A 19504-nucleotide genomic window follows, 5' to 3' on the forward strand; every position below is an offset into this window, starting at 1 on the left:
TAAAAAACCAAACCAAAGAGTTACCCACCAATCTTAAAACAGTCCAGCTTATCATAGTTCTCCTATTGTGAATGGGGTTATTTCTGTAAACCTTCACCTACAGACACAAGTTTCATGGAGATTTACTGCTGTGTTATAAAATGAAGTTATAGGGGCACCTGGCTGGCTTAGTCAGAAGAGTGTGTGACTTCAGGGTCATGAGTTTGAGCCCCCCTTGGGGTGTAGACATTACTTAAATAAATTTTTTTAATCTAAAAAAAAAGTGAAGTTATAATAACTACTGCCCATTTCCCTATATAAAGTATAGGTAGATTTAAATGGATAATGGGGATACCCAAGGGGACTAAAATACCAACAGTATCTGTAACATTGTTGTCAACTGCACTCAAATAAAATAAAATATCAATGACATCAGTGATACATCTCTTATTTACAGATTTTTTTTTCCTGATGAACCAGATGTAGTGAAGGATGAGGAGAAGGAGAAAGAGAATTAGTATACTTAGAGTATACTGATTTTTAAAAATTATATATAATACCATTGCAAAAGCACTGGATTGAAAGTCTAGAGACCTAATTACCATTCCCAGCTCTTCCTCTGTCAAGTGGTATGGGATCTGGGCAAATCATCTGGTCTCTCAGGTCTCAGTCTATCAGAAAATAAACCGGTTGGACCAGATGAATTGTAAATCCCATGTATTTCTAAAGTCCCTATGACTTTTGAGGGCTCAAGTTAGAGAATTCGAAATTAGGTTTTAAAATGAAATTGGGAGAGTATGTGTTTTTCAGAAAATACTAGTAAACTAACATGAATTAAGTGCACATACACTAGATTCGAGAAACTATACACAGTGCCCTGTAGTGATGGGGATCTGGGAGTTTCACACATCATTTAACAGACCTGCTAGCCATATAGTGAGGTGGGCTAAGTTCTCTGAGAACAAGAGAAGCCTAGAGTAGTCCCCAACCTGCTGTTTCCCGACCTTTAACAGCAATAGTTAACAGTACCTAACCCTCCTAGTGTGTGGGAAAAGTCAGTGGAATGGAGTGGCTGGTGGAGACCTTTGCCCATAGTAAGCCCCAGTGACTATCAGCCAAGGTGCTGGCGATGGGGATGATGGTGCCATGCACTTGTTCCTCACAGAGACTCCCTCTCTGGACAGTTTGACTGTCATGCTTATGTTAGCAAGACCTGAACATCCAAAAGTGAAAATTAAAAAAAAATGCAATCATTAAATCTGAAGAAACTATTTAGAGGTCTGAGTTCAAAGCAGATCAGTGGTAGACATGCTCGTCTGCAAAATGCTGTTTTTGGTTCATATCTAACTATCATGGGAGTTTCCTGCGAAATCTAGCAGGAGACACAAAGAAAGAAACTGAAAAATACTTCAAAATAACGGTATATATAGATATAGATATCTCCAACAAAAGCTGGTCAAAAATTAAAAGAAAGATGTATATACACACTTCCTTTCGTTTCTGAGATCACTTCCGCTACTGTGCTGAATGGGTGGCACCATGTGGTCACGACCCCCCACATCCCAGCAGAGCAGGACACAGACAGTCCTAGATGGCTGGAGGTCTGCATCCCCCAGCCTTTTTCGCCCCCACACCCTCTGCTAATGCTGCTGGACCTCTGCGTGAAGCTTCGCCTCAGTACGCGTGCTACGTACTGGGGGGATGCACAGAGGAGCCACCAGCATTTGCACTGCTGTCACAAAACTCTAACTGGACAGTATTTTAAAGAAGCGTCCCTGTACACCTGCTAATTTACATCCTCAGATTTTAATAATAATAGTCAATAGGGTGTATGAATGTAGTAAAATCACATACTTGCATGCTGTTAATTACAATGCAACTGGAAACTCACCTGGCCATAAAAATGGTCATATTCTATGACCTAGGATGTTTTATAATTGTGGAAACCCATTATGCATTTGTATTATAATATATACAATAAGTTGTCAAATATTAGCTGAGCAATGTGCTCCTCCTATTGGTCGTTTATGTTGTTTCATTGTTTTTGTTTGTTTTGGCTAGTATACACAGCTGCAGGTTTTTTTCCTAATACTACAATAAAAGTATAAATAACCTAAATGCTTAACAAAAGGGAAATAACGATTAAATCAAATATTTTGCAGCTATTAAAAATCATTACAGGGGTGCCTGGGTGGCTCAGTTGGTTGAACATCCAACTTTGGTTCAGGTCATGGTCTTGAGGTTCGTGAGTCTGAGCCCTGCATTGGACTCTATGCTGACAGCTCAGAGCCTGGAACCTGCTTTGGATTCTGTGTCTCCCTCTCTTCCTGCCTCTCCCCCACTCATGCTCTGTCCCTCTCTCTCAAAAATAAATAAACATTAAAAAAAATCATTATGAAGACCATCAAACAAACACTTAAAAAGTAATTAGGAAAAAAATGCTAAAAATGAAGAAAGCAGCATGCAAGACCATACCTGTCCTGACTACAGCTTTAGAAATATACCCATATGTGAGACCACAGACAGAGAGAAATACGGAAAAATAGAAACAGCAGATATAGTGGAAAGGCATGTCTGTGACAGATCATTACAAATTATTTCTATTATGGTCAGGAAGTTGTTTGGAAAAAAAAAAGTTAACTCAATAGGCCAGTGACTCTGTACTCCCTAAGTGCCCATGACAAAAGGACAATATAAACCATGTTGTGACTTGAGTTCAAGTTCCACAGAAATTACCTGCAAGTTGAGCTGTGACTGCTTGGAATGGCAGCTTTCTGAACATGTCCACTAACGGCTGTACTTTCCTTATGTTGACTAGCTCGTGCTTGCCGTAGTCCAGCTCATACACAGATACCAATCCATTGGTCAGGATTCCTTTTAAAAGCACCCTGTGCCACCTAGATGTGCATTGGATTAAAAAGGAAGAAAAAAAATACACAAAGTTGACATATGCTTTAAGGATAACAATTTATGATTAAAAAATTAATGCGAAAGATGTTTATCAAAATATAAAACTGTACTGTCATTGAGGTTTTAAAGAGATTGCTTCTTCTTACTCCAAAGGTTACTATTCTCTGCTTTGCCACCAGCTTACTTGGTGGTATTTCTTCGCTCAACACCCATTCACAGGCCTCAGGGAGCTGCTACAGGAGACTGACACATAAACTAGCAACAACCACTAAGCAGAATCAAACAGATGGAGGCTGATCAGGACAAGGCAAGGAGATCCCTCCACTCTGACAGGGAGACAAACGTCAGGTCTGGGACAGGGTATGTATGTAAAAGATGGGAAGAGGGAGTAACTGGAACCAGGCCTGGCTGAAGACATGCATGAAAAGAAAAAGCACAGAAGATTCTACAGGGCATGACAGCTGGGAGCAGAGCAAACACCACAGTAGAGCTAGAAGGCAGAATGTGTGAAGGAATGGAAAAGAAAACCAGATGGGGAAGAGAGTGTGGGAAGAGATTACAAAACATTTTGAATGCAAAGGTGACAATTTTAGTTATGCCGAGTGAGGACATTAAAAAACAAAATAAAACAAACACAAAGTCCAACCCACTGCCTAGAATAAAGAGCCTGGAAAAGATAGGAGAGTAGGGGGGAAGAAGAACATGGTTTCCGATCTGGAGTTCAAGGTGCCAGTCAGAAATTCATATGAATATACTTTTCTCCTCTGGGCCTACATGCATCATCATTACAATTAGAAAAGCTTAGACTTCAAAGTTAAGATATGAAGGACCATATTAAAGTCCTACAGTCTTCGGGTGCCTGGGTGGCTCAGTCAGTTAAGTGTCCAACTCTTGATTTCAATTCAGGTCATGATCTCACGGGTTCATGGGATCCAGCCCTAAGTTGGGCTCTGGCTCTGAGCTGACAGCACAGAGCTTGCTTTGGATTCTCTCTCTCTAAATAAATGAGTAAATAAACTTAAAAAAAAAAAAGTTCTTTAGTGTTGACTATGTGATTGAAGAGTATCATCACACTAAGGAAAGGAAGTTGTTTGTAACATCTAAAAGGTAAGTGCCTATGGAGATAGCCTCTGCCCCTGCAAGGTATGAGTCAGGCTCTGCCATGGACCATCCTCTGAAACAGATTTATTAGCTATAAGCCGCAAGCCCAGTGCAACAGCAGGCCTTTCACTGCAATACACTGCTGGGCTGGGAGCTGGCTAGGCTGGATGGATTCTCCAGCACGCCAGTGGAGAATGGGTACAGGAAACCCACACCGCTGCTATGGGGTAAACTATAGTAAGAAAGCTCTGAAGAGGCCAACTTTGGACACTAGTGATTGGGGGTTTGGGGAGGAAACTCCAGAAACCTGTTTCTGAAGGCAGAAACAAGCCCAAAGTGCAGCAAGCGATAATCCATGAGTCACAACAGGGAGGTGCAAAAAGATATCACAGTAAGTATGTGAGTTTTGGGAACCAACAGACTTAGGCTGGCATCCCCCCACCCCACCCCCAGGACATGTTCCAGCTATGTCACCTTGGGCTCCTATTAAACCTCTCTGAGCCTCAATTATCTCATGTGTAGTATTTAATTTTAACTCACTTGCAGAAATAATATATATAAAGTGCCTAGTACATTACTTGGCACACAATAGGTGCTTGGCAAATGGTAGCCGCCATCGTTATTATATAATAATTATGATAATTATTAAAATGAAGATAAGCTGTGTAAATATAAGCATGTCAGAGAAATTTTCATATGTGGAAATGCCAGTTTGGTGCAGGTTGTTAAATCTGTGTAGGTGCAAAAGGAGATAAAAATCATTTGGTTTCCACCTATAGCACTGTCTTTAAATTGTACAGGGCAAATGCTGGTGGTCTGTGTATAAATGCTGGTGGTTTTAGTGTATAAATACAAGGTACAGAGCAGCGAGGGAAGAGCTACCAGAAGACTTACATGTCACATGTCATGCCCTTCGGTAGCTTTTAATTTTCAACACTAATAGCTTAACTAAAGGTTTCTGTTTGGACTAGTTCACCGATTTCAGTGCAGGGCTGCTTGTGAATCATCAGGAGAGTTTATGAAAAACACAGATTCTGAAGTTCCACTCCCAGAGACTCTAATTCAGGATGTCTGGGGTGAGGAAGGAGAATCTGCATTTTTAGTAAGTTCCCAGGTTATTCTTAGCCAACGTGGATTTGGAAACGGCTGCAATCAACAGTGTATCTGAAAATTCCTAAGTCTTAATTCACCAGAGTTGGGACCAGGGTTTTTAGTAAATAGTCCTGTGATACAGGCAAGATAGAAACTCTAAACACTTTACACTGATTCAGTTCATGAAGTTTAAGAAAATATTGGACAATCTGTTCTTATATATATGAGACATCCTTGATTATCTAGAAAAAAATTAGCTGGTGAAAGTCCCAGCCCCAGAACAGGACTGTTGGACCCATGTTGGGGGAGGGCCGAGTCTGAAACCCCACACTGAAGGACTCCGGTTTGGGTTCTCCTGCCCCACAAAACTCTTGCCCTCAAGTAGGATCTCTCCACAGCTAATCACCATCAATCTGCCCCTCAGATTAATAGTTAACACTGGTTTTGTTTTAACTGTGATTAAATTATTCTGTGAAGAGTTCTCACGTACGCAAATGATGTTCCTGTGTGGAATTAAACCCATGCATGCTTACAGTTGTAAATAACATGACATAGTAAAAATGGTTTTTTGAAAGTGAAAAGCTTGTGACATACAAGCTGAATCCTTTTTAAAATGAGAGCTATGATACTTTTCACTCTTAAGAATTAAAAATTGGTTTTTTTCTCTTATGGGAATAATAAAATTTTCACAAATGTCTATGCTTGATATCTTGAGAACGAACCAAAGCATTTTATTAAAAAAAATAATAAAATAAGCAGTTTGAGCTTTTAAACTGAGTTCTGGGGTGTGTGTGTGTGTGTGTGTGTGTGTGTGTGTGTGTTGTTGTTGTTGTTGTTGTTTTTGTTGTGGGAGAACAGTTCTTTGTGTTTGTCATCATCAAATAAGCTTGGTCAGTTCCCCTAAGAAAGCTGGCAAAGGAGACGGGACAGGGCTAAGTTGTTCCTTTTTCCAGGGCTTTTGTGACCTTGTACTGTGTGGGGTGGAGTACTAGGGATTCACTGGGTTGGAACCAGAACATATTGGAGGGCTTCAGGGAAGGAGGATGTGATCCAAATGGGAAATGTGAAAAAACAGACCAAAGTGCTGCACCAGTGAGTCCTGGCTGGAGAAGTGCACCGTGCATTGCTGCACCATACAGAAGGTGGCACGGCTCTCCAGGAGCAAGTGACAACCTACCTCAAGAACCTTCTAATCCTTAAACAAGTAATTTTTCTTCTGGGAATCTATCTCAGAAATACTCAGAGGTGTGAACAGAGATTTATGTTCAATATTATCTAGAATAGTGAAAAATCTGGGAGAAAAAACTACATAACAAGAGAGAATGATAAGTAAATTATGATTTCTCTATATGATGGACTATTATTCAGCCTTAAAAATGTTTATGAAGACGTTTTATCACATGGAAAAATGTTCACAGGATTATGTGAGGTGAAAAAAGTAGGTGTGGAATTGTATTTAATAATAATACTACACCAACAGTATGAATATATGTAGAAACGAATGAGAAGAAATACATGAATAGTTTAACAAGGGTTCTGTCTGGTTGGAGGATTTTCTTACATATTTTTGCATTTTTCTAAATCTTCTACAATAAGTATTTGTTTTTAAAATTTAAAAGTTATTCAACCAAAAAGCCATTATTTCCTAAAGAAACAACAACGTTTTGTCTAATAGAAAAACAAAAACATTTAAACCTTCATTTTAGATATTTAACAGGAATTTAATATATGGTGACTAGATTTTTAGATAAATGACATCATGTCAAATGTTAAAAGACTGCACAATTCATTAGTCTCGCTTCACATTCAAAATTTCCCTAAGTGCAGTTCAAAGTCCCCCTGCAGAGATTAAGGACCCTTGGTATCACTCCACACATTTTTCGTAGTCGGATCACACGCTCTGTCCAAGGACCTACTTGTTTTCCACTTTGGCAGCATACACTTGGTCTTTTTCCACGGCTACGTGGCGCTCCTCAGACACACTGTAATACAGAATCATCTCCTCCATCAGAACTTCCAGCTTATGTATCTCTTGCCATGGCTGGATGACGAAGTAGCCCGGGTGGCAGGCCACAGGCACGTACACATCCATGTGCTCCCCCGGCTTCGACAAGTGGACGGGAGGGGGGAGTTCCTCTGTGGAGAAAGAGCCGGTGTGGTCCACCACGGACTTCTTGATGACGTCTGTGAGGCTCTTTCTCAGATTCTCTCCAGCGGTGCCTGGAATGGGGGTGCCACCGCCTTTGCTGTGGGGAGAGCTAGCTCCACTGGATATGGCACTCAAAAACACATCCTTCTGATGCTTCCACAAGTCTGCATTTGTAATCTGGCGATTAATACTGTGGTGAGGATCGGGGAAGTTCTTAGGGGTGAATAAATAAATGTGTGAGATCCCTCTGGTCTCGTCCACTTTTGTAACCTATGGAAAACACACAAGGCATTTCAAGGAATCCCAGTTCACCATAATATTAACCTTAAATAGGAAAACACAGTATTTTACAAGGAACCCACCTTGCTAAAATTCATTTTATTTAAGGTAAGATAAATGATCTATCACAGCCACAGCAGTGAATAGGCTCTTAAGTCCAAGACGCCAGCAGCTGGCTTATGGAAACGAAAACTTTATTAACCTCTAAAAACCGAGGATACCTTAAAACTCACTAGAGGTCATTATCACTGAGATGGAGTCCGCATACCATTGGTAAAAACTCTTTTTATTGATGACATTTAAGAACACTCAAAGTAAAAGGAACACTATGATGCACCCTCAAGGGCTCATCTCCCAGCTTCAACAATAAAAAATAATCACAAAAATGGCAAAAGTGTTCCATATGCATTCTACCTATGCTGGTGCACCCACACTGGGAAGTGAAGGAGAAAGCTTTGACATTCACCATACCCTTGGGGACCTTGGCCTAAATGCCTTGTTTGGTCATAGTATCTACCCTCACCCTTTACCCCTTCCCCAGTTACATGGGAGGAACCTGGGGAGAAAAAGGAAAAAGTTCCACTGAACAGGTCAAAACCGCAGCTTTGCCCCTTCTGTCCAGGAGACCTTTGGCTACCTTTCTACCTCTTTCTGCCAGAGGGATGAGTGTTATATGGGAATGCCACACACTGACACCTGGGACTGGACAGCTGTGTGTCCCAAAGGGCTGGCTGCCTGGTAATTCTTACCAGCTCCTCCGGTTTACCCTGGGAAGGACAAAAATGAGACACTTCCAGTCACACTGATCTCTTATCAAAAAGGGCCGCAAAAGAAAGGCAGGAACAGAGGTCTCAGACAGGGAGACAAGGCAATCCATCTACAGTAATTTGCTTAAAAATATTTTTCCTAGCAAGATGGATCTATTTAAATTAATCAACATTTCAAAGTGCTAATGAATGAATGACTGCTAATTTATTTTGCTATTTATGATACAGAAGTACCATTTCAAAGATCAACCATTAAAAAATATTTTTATTGAGTACCCAATACTCTGGCTTTAAGAGCTTAAAACATAGTTGATAAAACAATATTCATTTATCATACGGCAATTGAAGAATATAAAATGGTAATTAAGTGTGTAATTGTATAAACGTAGGAAAATCCCTGTGAACCAGAATAATTTGGAGATTTTCATGAAGATATTTCTCAAGGACATTTCACTGTTTAATGCTTATAGAAAATAGCATTGTTCATTAGTTAAAACAAAAATATCTTATGTTTTTATACTTGGAAACAAAAATAATGTTTTTGATACAAAGATGCAAAAGTACAAAAAAATAGGAGCTAGTGAAATAAAACAGTTTAAACTTTTAACAGGAAGAAAACAAGATTATGATCAAATTATTTGCTTGTAATCTATTATACTTTTTTTTTTTTTAATTTTTTTTTCAACGTTTTTATTTATTTTTGGGACAGAGAGAGACAGAGCATGAACGGGGGAGGGGCAGAGAGAGGGAGACACAGAATCGGAAACAGGCTCCAGGCTCCGAGTCATCAGCCCAGAGCCTGACGCGGGGCTCGAACTCACGGACCGCGAGATCGTGACCTGGCTGAAGTCGGACGCTTAACCGACTGCGCCACCCAGGCGTCCCATCTATTATACTTTTGAAAAAAAAAAAGAATGACCTTATTTGAATGACCTTTACAAACGTTTATCAAGAGATATATGGTCCCTCTGTTGGGAATTTAATTCCTTATCATGGAGCAAAATAGGAGCAGAGAACTATCTCTGCTACCTTATTAATACTGGAAAAATTATATAAAGGGCTTAAAAATAATACTGGAGATACAGGATAAATTCTTAAATAAAAATCAAACCATGAAATATCTTATCATACATGTAACCAACCTCTTAACTACCAAAATGTGTCACATATGAAAGCATCAATTTATGGTAAGACAAAATTATTTCACAAAAAAACAAATGAGCCCTTCTGGCTGACAGCTCCCTTTCCAAATGCATCAAGATAACTAACCTTAATGCTACAGTCCGAGCAATTCAAAACAGAATCTCTTAACCAAAGCACAGCATCTGGTGTCCACATGCCAATAGACTGTGGAAGATCTGCTAAGCAGCACTTTATAGCCTGGAAAGAAAACATGATGGAAAAGCAAACACACCATCTTAAAATAGGTACTTATAAGTAATGTCAATGTTATTTTCCTGTAAGTCGGACACGTTGCCAAGATAGAAAGCAAGCAACAGCAATAGCTAACAATGACAATCGGAGCTCTGGAGCTGGAGCGTGCACTATGTTGCTGGCTCTATTTATATCGCCTCTATTGTCTTTACTCCTATTTGAGCAGGGCTTATACCAGGCAGTTCACATACTTATCCTACGATACCTCTGCAAGATGGGCCAGTGTTGTGACCTCATTGTACAGACAGTGAAATGGAATCAGAGAGACTTATGTGCATCAAGTCACAAAGTTGTGAAAAACAGTGAACAACTACATTCGGACCATTTCCAATTTTGTTATAAACTTGGACTTCTTTTGCTCATTATCAGGATCAAAACTGAGAGGGCATCTCACAACATGATTACAAATACATCCAAATCTCTTCCATAAAATCTCTCAGGCTTGTAACATATAGTACCTGAGGTGGTATCACAATTATTTCTTGTAGAAACCGAGGGGGAATTTCCCTGAGTTCGGACACTTTTACGGATGTCACGGTACCAGAATCCAGGAATTGAACATCAAGAGCTCGACTGCTATGAACGTTTGTGATCTGCAATGAGACAAGTGTTGGCTAATTTATTAGCACATTCAAAAGGCCAAAACACTTCTGTGCGATTATATTTTGTATAACTCTAAAATGCATATGAAAATCAACAAAGACTATCAGTGTTAATGAAGTTTTCTTATTTTAAAAATATACCTATTTACAATAGGTATTCTTTTAGAGCAGAACTGATGTCAACATCTAGTTGTTAAATCATTTAATCAATAGTAATCACCAAACTAATAATAATCAATAAAATCAAATAGGTAATGTTTACTATGCTTTCAACTCTAGGACACTACTGATTTATAAAACAATTTGAAACATCATTATATACTGTTGATTAAAGATGCCGTCTGTTCTCCAGAATATTAAAATGTGAGGGAAAAAACCCATTGTGTCTCAGCAATGAAGAAATAAAGAATACAAAGAATTCAGACACAGAAAATTTCTTGTAGTAGGTAAATACTATGTCTTTTTAAATCATAACCTATTGTGGCATTTTATAGCTTTGTCAGAAAGCCCAATGATAATTTTTATCATTTGTCCTAACTAAAACATTGAAACTCAAAAAGTCAGAAAGGTAAAATAAGCCAAATTAATAATTCAAAAATGGGAAAATTACATACAGGGTCAAAGTAATAATTACCTGTGATCAAATGGCAACATCACGATATTAAGATTCTCGGTGCACCTTTAAATGCCGTAAGTTCCCTTAATAAGCCATTGTGATATCTGCCGTCACTGAATATAGTTAACCTTAGCCAAAGATAGCCCCGTCACGATGGTTATCTGGGCAGGGACTTCGTGTCTACAACTGCTCTCACTGCCACCTCGTGAAGGGCGGTGCTTTCAGTATGGTGACTGTTAAGAACTGGACTTCTCTCGGCATGGAAGTCAGATATACCAAAAGTAAAGCCTTTTTCTGTGGCCCCAGTAAATGCTTTATTAATATAACAGCATAATTCTTTAATCTCTTAAGATTATGATAGACACAAACAGTATTACAACAATATCCTAAAATGTCTTTTATTCAAAATATGTTGGCATGGTTGGTATATACTGAATGCTTATTAAGGCAAGGCATAACTGGGTAGAGACATATACTCCCCCATCTCAAAGAGCTCCCAGTCTCACAAGAGATGATGACACAAATAAATAATTAGGATATAAGGTAGTAGGGCAATAATAGAGTTATGCATGAGGTACTGTGAGAACATAGAGAATGGGTACCTGACCCAGCCAGGAAGCAGATGTTAGGGCAAGCTTTCAGGAGGAGGGAATACCTCAAATTGATACTTTCCTTTAAAATGTACTTTTTTCTTCTTATGCTAGTAAAATGCCTTTATCATAGAAAATTTAGATACTTCAAAGAATGATATAAAAAATCATTTATAATCTATAATCGATTGTAATTATCCTTGTAGTCTTTAATCCATACATTTATAAAGAATTAGATTTACAAAAACTAGAACATTATTTGTATATACTATTTCCTAATTGGCTACTTTTCACTAAGTGTCTCAAAAATATTTCATGTCATTAGTCTTCTATAACATTTTAATATTACATAATTGTATCAAGCAGATACGTTATGACTTATCTAATAACCCCTTTGGCTTTACAATTTAAATTGTATAAATTTTTGCTCTTTTAAAAATAATCATACTTACTGGGCATTTGTATTTCCTTTTTCATAAATTAAAATTTCACAAATGTCACAATTTCAACTGGGCCTTACATGATGAATGGGAATAAACCAGGTTGGTAGGAGTCTAGTTAGGGGCTAATCCAAACATTTCAAACAGAGGGGGAAAAGGATGGGCAAGACATTTATATTTCTTATGTGTGGAAGCTACAAGCATTTTGGTTATGCTGTGATGTAAAGAGAGAGGCAGGGCAAGGCAGGAGATGACGCTGAGAGAAAGGTAAAGGCAAGGTAAGGTCTTGGAGAGCCAGACATTATGTCTTAAAGAACCAGATTTACCCTGCAGATGAGAAGAAGCCAATGCCAAGTCTTGAGGAGAAGAATGAGATGGTTGACTTTGTAAGAGGCCATGTATTTTTGGTGGTAAGACTGGGTGAGGGCTTTGAAATCAGACAGATTTGGTTTTAATCTCACCTCTCACTTTCTAGCTGAATGACTTTCCTCACCAGTAAGAATGGGATCATAGGGTTTTGTGAAGATTAAGTCAGATCAGTCACGTTTATAAAAAAAAAAAAAACACAACATTTTAGGACGCCTGGGTGGCTCGGTTGGTTAAACGTCTGACTCTTGATTTTGGCTCAGGTCATGTTCTCACCATTCAAGGGATCAAGCCCCACGTCACATTGGGGTCTGTGCTGACAGCACACAAAGCCTGCCTAGAACTCTCTCTCTCTTCTCTTTCTCTGCCCCTCCCCATGCTCATGCGTGTGCTTTCCCTCTCTCTCCCTCTCTCTCTCTCTCAAAATAAATAAACTTTAAAAAATTAAAAAAAAAAAACATTTCATGTCTGGGAAATAGTAAGCCTCATTAAACATTGGAAGTATTATTGCTTGCTATTATTTACGTTTTGGGTCACTCACTCTAGTGGCATGGAGCTTGACTGGAGGAAGACCAGAGCAAAGACAGAGGAACCATAGTATTGCAGTGATCTAGGCAAGAAATGACAAAGATGCAAAATGTCACCGGGGCTGAGGAAGATTCGGGAATCCAAGATAACTCTTAAGAAGCAGCCTCAGTGGCTGCATGAAGAGAGATACCACCAAAATACAGATATAGGAGGAAGATAAGGATGGGAAAAGATAATTTTGGTTTCAGACATGCAAAGCTTGAGGACCACACGAGATGGACAATTAGGCTGGCTTTTGCATAAATCTGAAGCTCATTGAGGGCTGGAAAACACTGGGGAGTCATGAGGACAGAGATGGTAACTGAATCGATGAGACGGCATTGCCTAGAAGGATGTAGAGGCCTAGAAGAACAGTGAGCTGGGACAGGACTTGGGGGGCACTGACAGTGACACTGTGGAGTGTGGTGGGTGGGGGGAGGTTGGAGTAAAAAAACAGAAGAAGCAATCATTAGAACATCATGAGGAAAATTAGGAAGATTTGATACCATGGCAGCCTCTCTACAGTGAGAGGGGTATTTCAGGTTTCGACACTGTTAGATGCAGCCAAAAGGCCTGGTAACATAAGACCTGGAAGACTCTAGTTGGATTGTGCAGCTGAGGTCCTGGTGCTCTGTTGGAGTACAGGCAGCAAACAGCCGTGGCTGAGAACTGGCTGGAAGGTGCCATAGAAAGTGAAGGCAGACCACTTGGGATGTGTTTGAAGGAAACAGGAAGAGTGATGACCACTGAGTGGAGTTGGCTGGATGTATGGAGTAAGTTCAGAAGGTATAGGCACTAAATTAAGCTTAGATGAGTTACAATGTCAGGAACAAACACATCATTTAAACACAGGATCTGCTTCTCATTAATCATTCTTTCTTCCTTAACTTTCTATGTATCACTAAGAGAAGGAATACTTTTGCTACCTCCAAGGCAGACAACTCACAGTTTGATAGTAAAACAAAAATAATACTAGACATTTATCTCAAGTATTTGAGCATATGATGAAAAGGTATTTTGCCAAAAACGCATAACCTGATTCTACACATGAAGAAACTCAAGCAGTGACATAGTCTGCAAAATGCTGCTACTATTCAAAAGGTGAATAACAAAGAAAGCCAGAGCAATTGCCAGATTGGAGGAAACTAAGTTAAAGGCATGACAATTAACTACAACTTGGGATCCTGGACCAGAAAGAAGATATTTGCAGGACAATCTGGGATGTCAACAGAGTCTGCAGATTAGTTAATAATATTGTATGAGTGTTGATTTGCTGGTTCTGATAATGGCTATACCAAGACGTTAACAACTGGAGACAGTGGGTAAAAGGCATATGGGAACTCTTGGGACTATTTTTACAACTTTCTAAAAGTCTGAAATTATTTCAAATATGTGTGCATTTATACGTAATACACTAAACAGCACAGAACTTTAAAATGTTTAATTTTTAAAAAAATTTATTTATTTTTGAGAGAGAGACAGCATGTGAGCAGGGGAGGAGCAGAGAGAGAGGGAGACACAGAATCCGAAGCAGGCGCCAGGCTCTGAGCTGTCAGCACAGAGCCCGATGTGGGGCTCGAGCCCACAAACTGTGAGATCATGACCTGAGCTGAAGTCGGACACTCAACTGACTGAGCCACCCAGGTGCCCCTAAAATTTTTTTAAATGTTTATTTATATTATTTTTGAGAGAAAGATAGACAAAACGTGAGTGGGGGAGGGACAGACAGAGAGGGAGACACAGAATCTGAAGCAGGTTCCAGGCTCTGAGCTGTCAGCACAGAGCCCAATGCAGGGCTTGAACCCACAAACTGTGAGATCATGACCTAAGCTGAAGTCTGAAGCTTAAGCAACTGAGCCACTCAGGTGCCCAATAAACAGCACAGAACTTTAAAATTCAAATGCCATGTTCTTTTGAATGAGTTATGTTTTTGAAGTTTATAACTAAACATACAACTCTTAGTCACATAACCCCCGCCCCACTGCTTAAAGTAGAGGCTCTTGCATCTAGATTAAGAACCTCTGAAACAAAGACAAAAAAGGGAAAAAAAAATCAAACCCAAGTTTGACACTTTAGCAACTGGGAAAACTAGATATCAAAAATAGAAGAAAGAAAGGAAAAAGGAAAGAAACAGCAACAACGAAAATCCAAAACCCACATTTGAAAAACATATGAAAATATATGATAAAATATAACAAACCTCTTTTCAAATTTGTAACTGTGCTTGCAAGAAAATAAGATAATTATTAGAGACTGGAAATAGAGGAGCATGTAAACACTGAAGCCAAAGCCGTCCTCGGCAGGAAGGAAGATCTGAGACATCCCCCCAAACCCCTGCCAAGAAGTCAGAACTCTCAAAGGGCTACACCCTCAGCAGAATGGTGACTCTAGAGAACAATGAAGCAATATCTAGTGAAACTGAAGACAGGCATTCTCTCTCCCCAGAAACTCCATTCCTTTCTATGTACCCTGGGAGATGTGCACAGGAAGGTTCATAAAAGGAGGTTCCACTTATAACAAAAAATTAGAAAAAATCTAAATACCGACGATCAGGGTGCTGGAGTGATAATGTTGGCACACTCATACACCGTTAAATCAAACAGCAGTGAAAACAAATGAACGAGAGCTGCATACATCAACATGGATGAATCTCCCACATAATGAATAAAAAAACATATTTCAGAAGCATCAATACATTTTACCATTTACATATATTTTTTAAGCATTTGTGTGTTAGATTTTATTAAGTTTTACTATAAATATTCTATGTACATTTTCATTTCTGTATTCCCACTACCTCTATATTAAAATATATAGATAGCAAAAGCTCGTACGTATAAATACAAATACAGTGAAAGTATAAAAAAGCATAGGAATTAGAAACAGTACACTCAGTGGGCAGTTCCCCTCCTCCAGAGTGAAATGGAGGCAGGCATAGAGCCTCAACCATGTTGGTCATGTTTTATTTCTCCCGTGGTAATGAATATGTGGGTACTTCTTCCATTTTTAAAAAAACTTGTTTGTATATCTGAAATATTTCACAATAAGCTTTAAAAAAGAAGTGATTGATTTTTACCTCTACTCGTAACCATTTTCCTTTGCAGTGGAAGAGGCAGACTTTCCCACAGAAGGGTAATGAAACGAAGTACTCGGAGGTCATGTGCTACAAAACAGAAATGCGTGACACGTTTATTACTCTTAGCAAGGAGCGTATTGCTACACCACCAGAAAAACATCACTGTGGCTCAGGCTCACTGGGGCACCCGCACTTCGCCAGGCTTCCCATGAGGAGTCTGCTGTGGTGCGTGTACGAGGGTGATGGGACTTCTACCTTATTTCTCAGACATTACTGATGGCATCTTCTACTGTCCCTCCTCACACATGGCCCATAAATCAGACCTGTTAAAATGTCTACAAACGTAAGTGTGCAGGTCAGTATGATGCATCCAGGCACGAGTGCCATCAGTTAAACATGAAGAGGGAGGATGAATCTGCCAAAAAGGAGGAGAAGAGCCTGGACGAAAGTGAGGTTGGGCTAGCTGTCCAGAAGGCCTCTTCCTGCCAACTTTTAACATTTAGATTCAAAGACGAGATTTTTACTTCCAAAACGAATGTTATCAACACAAATATGGGTGTCAGTGCCAGTGAAATGGCAACAAATCACGACCATAGGCCTCTTCATCCTCCCCTTTGCTGTAGCTTGAAGCTGAGGACCTGTCACGGTCTCCTCCATTCAGGGTGAACGTTTGTACTCTCCCCAAAGGCAGTGTCTCCATTTGGGTTACCAGTGCACTGGGGACTATCGAGAGGACTTTTCACCACCATGAATAATAAGCACATGCATGCAAATGAGTCACTGGAGTCAGCTTCTCTAGATGTCTTAGATTTCTCCAAGATAGATTAGCAAACCAAACTTAAGCAATGACCCTGAGATACAGCTAAGACATCTGTAATACAGAAAGAGACAAAGCTACAGATTTGATGCCTCAGTTCTAGGCTGTAGTCTGAATACAAGTCTAACCCGATTCAGCACAAATATTTTAGAATACCTATTCTATGTAGGATACTTGATTAGATACTGTAGTACCTAAATGAATTAGGTCCTTACCAGTACCTGCCAAGGCTCTGTCTCTGCCCTCAAGAAGCCTACACTGTGTAAGGCAAACGAATACCCAAACAGCAAAACTACAATGTTGCAAATAAAGCCACGAGGCACTTTGGTGTGCTTGGGAGGTTGGAGGGAAGGGTTCACTTCTAAGGGCAAGAGGGTCAGGACCCACACGGCATTAGGATTTAATCACTCAAAACCAAGCATATTCTGGATTACAATTGTAACACCCTAAGAGAGGTAAGAACATCACCTTAGAACTTTAAAACAAAACCTCCTCAGATCCTGGTTTAGAAAATAATACTAGAATCAAAGGGTAAGGAGCTTATTAATAAATTTAAACACAGAACCACATTTACCAAGGCAGTAGGTTCTCATGGACCATAAAGAGCTTGGGGAGTGATGCTTTAGAAGTTTTCTTCTCCTCCTAGATTCCATGGTTTTGTCTTTGCCCGAGGCAGGGGAGTCAGCTGGCTCTAGCACACAAAGTCACAGCGGCCGCACCGTAGCATCATCAACTGTGCCTTGTAAATAACAAACCTGCCAGTCGCTGGGCCCTTACTCTGTGCCAGGCGCTGTGCTAAGCAGTTTGGCTGCTACTCCTCACAACAATCCTATGGATATATACACTGTTATTATCCTCATTTTGTAATGCAGAAACCAGTAGTTTTTTGTTTTTTAAGTTCTGCAGTCCAGGACTCTTACCTACCATTCTACAGCTTCTACCTCGAATTGTTCAAAAACTACACTTATACCATTTGGTGACCATTCTTGTTTGGAACTGAGAATTTTCGAGGTGGATGTCGCTCTGCCGTACCTTACAATGGAAGTAGTCCTCTATCTTATGCAGAAGGTCGTTGAGCTTGTTCAGACCTTTACAAGGCACCTGGCAGTAGAGTGTGCCATCAGAGCAAATATTAGTCACTCTGACATTTGTGTACATAGCATCAATCTGGAACAAAGGACACACCAAGGAAGCTTGAGACTAGAGCACAGCTCTTACCTACTTTAGGGGTATCTACCTAAATAATCACATTAAAAGTCTTTGCATTTTAACATCTTTTAAGCAAGCAGGAGAATAGATAGGATGATAGAATAAAATTTGAAACTTAAATGTGAAAACCTCATTTGGAGACCTCTCTTTCCAAAAGGAATATCTGATATCATTGTTTCAGGGACAAAGTACACATTTTGCAAACATTAATTACCACATTTCATTGCCTGAAAGGCTAAGTGTCTTTCATTTTGGTTTATTTTCTACCTATTAATTTAGAAAAATAATTATTACATAAAAATACTTTTTGCAACATTAACATAAACGAAAATAAAAAACTCTCACGAAATCAGTCCCATCATCAGCCTACTTTCCTACCTGTGTTTATCGGCTGCATGAGTGTTAGTAATTTTTAAAAATTATAATCATAGCAAAGGCTTAATTTTGGCCAACTTTTAGTCAAATCATAATATAAAGAGAATTCACTGTTGTTCTACTTACTAAACAAATGTTTTCCCAATGTTGCCATGGGAAACCATTTAAAATGGGTGATGGGCAGGGGTGCCTGGGTGGCTCAGTCAGTTAAGCGTTCGACTTGGGCTCAGGTCATGATCTCACAGTTCATGGGTTCAAGGCCCTCATGGGGCTCTGTGCTGACAGTTCAGAGTCTGGAGCCTGCTTTGGATTCTGTGTCTCCCTCTCTCTCTGCCCCTCCCCGACTCATGCTCTGTCTCTCGAAAATGGATAAAGTTAAATAAATAAATAAAATAAAATGGGTGATGGGCATTGAGGGGGCACTTGTTGGGATGAGCACTGGGTGTTGTATGTAAGCGATGAATCACGGAAATCTACTCCCAAAACCAAGAGCACACTGTATATATACACTGTATGTTAGCTAACATGACAATAAATTATATATACATAATATATAATATATATTATGTATATATAATATATATTATATATATAATATATATTTACAAATAAATATATATATTTAATAATAAATAAAAGTAAATAAAATAAAAATAAATATAAAAATATACTTTAAAAAAAAATTTTTTTTTCAATGTTTATTTATTTTTGGGACAGAGAGAGACAGAGCATGAGCAGGGGAGGGGCAGAGAGAGAGGGAGACACAGAATCGGAAACAGGCTCCAGGCCCTGAGCCATCAGCCCAGAGCCTGACGCGGGGCTCGAACTCCCGGACCGCGAGATCGTGACCTGGCTGAAGTCGGATGCTTAACCGACTGCGCCACCCAGGCGCCCCCAAAAAAATATACTTTTAAAAATAAATATATAATAAAAAAATAAAATGACCATTTTTAACATCTCATCTTATTCTTTAGAGTAGCTGTTCTAGAGTAGCTGTTCTATTTAAAGATTTCCCTCTTTGTGGAAAATTTATGTTTTTTACCTTTTAAAACTGCAAAAGCTAGCAATTTAATAAACATCTTCACTTATCTAACTTTCTGTTCTTTTGTATTATCCGCTCCTATTATCTTTGCAA

At 39.3% G+C, this 19504-nt stretch overlaps 1 protein-coding gene across 5 annotated transcripts in view; it reads right to left on the minus strand.

Moving 5' to 3' along the window:
* Positions 1–19504, minus strand: part of TDRD7 (tudor domain containing 7) — a 77178-nt gene that overhangs the window by 589 nt on the left and 57085 nt on the right. For 3 of the 5 annotated variants that reach the window (XM_047830643.1, XM_047830644.1, XM_047830640.1), the window contains 6 exons: positions 17818–17952; positions 15969–16055; positions 10170–10304; positions 9547–9657; positions 6999–7501; positions 2716–2876 (listed from right to left, as the gene is read on the minus strand). In XM_047830643.1, the coding sequence (XP_047686599.1) occupies positions 2716–2876; positions 6999–7501; positions 9547–9657; positions 10170–10304; positions 15969–16055; positions 17818–17952 (1132 nt within the window). The remainder of the gene's footprint in view (positions 1–2715; positions 2877–6998; positions 7502–9546; positions 9658–10169; positions 10305–15968; positions 16056–17817; positions 17953–19504) is intronic. The other 2 variants (XM_047830642.1, XM_047830641.1) reach the window with 2 other exon arrangements.

This window comes from Prionailurus viverrinus, chromosome D4 (genome assembly GCF_022837055.1).
Source record: "Prionailurus viverrinus isolate Anna chromosome D4, UM_Priviv_1.0, whole genome shotgun sequence".
Lineage (NCBI taxonomy): Eukaryota > Metazoa > Chordata > Mammalia > Carnivora > Felidae > Prionailurus > Prionailurus viverrinus.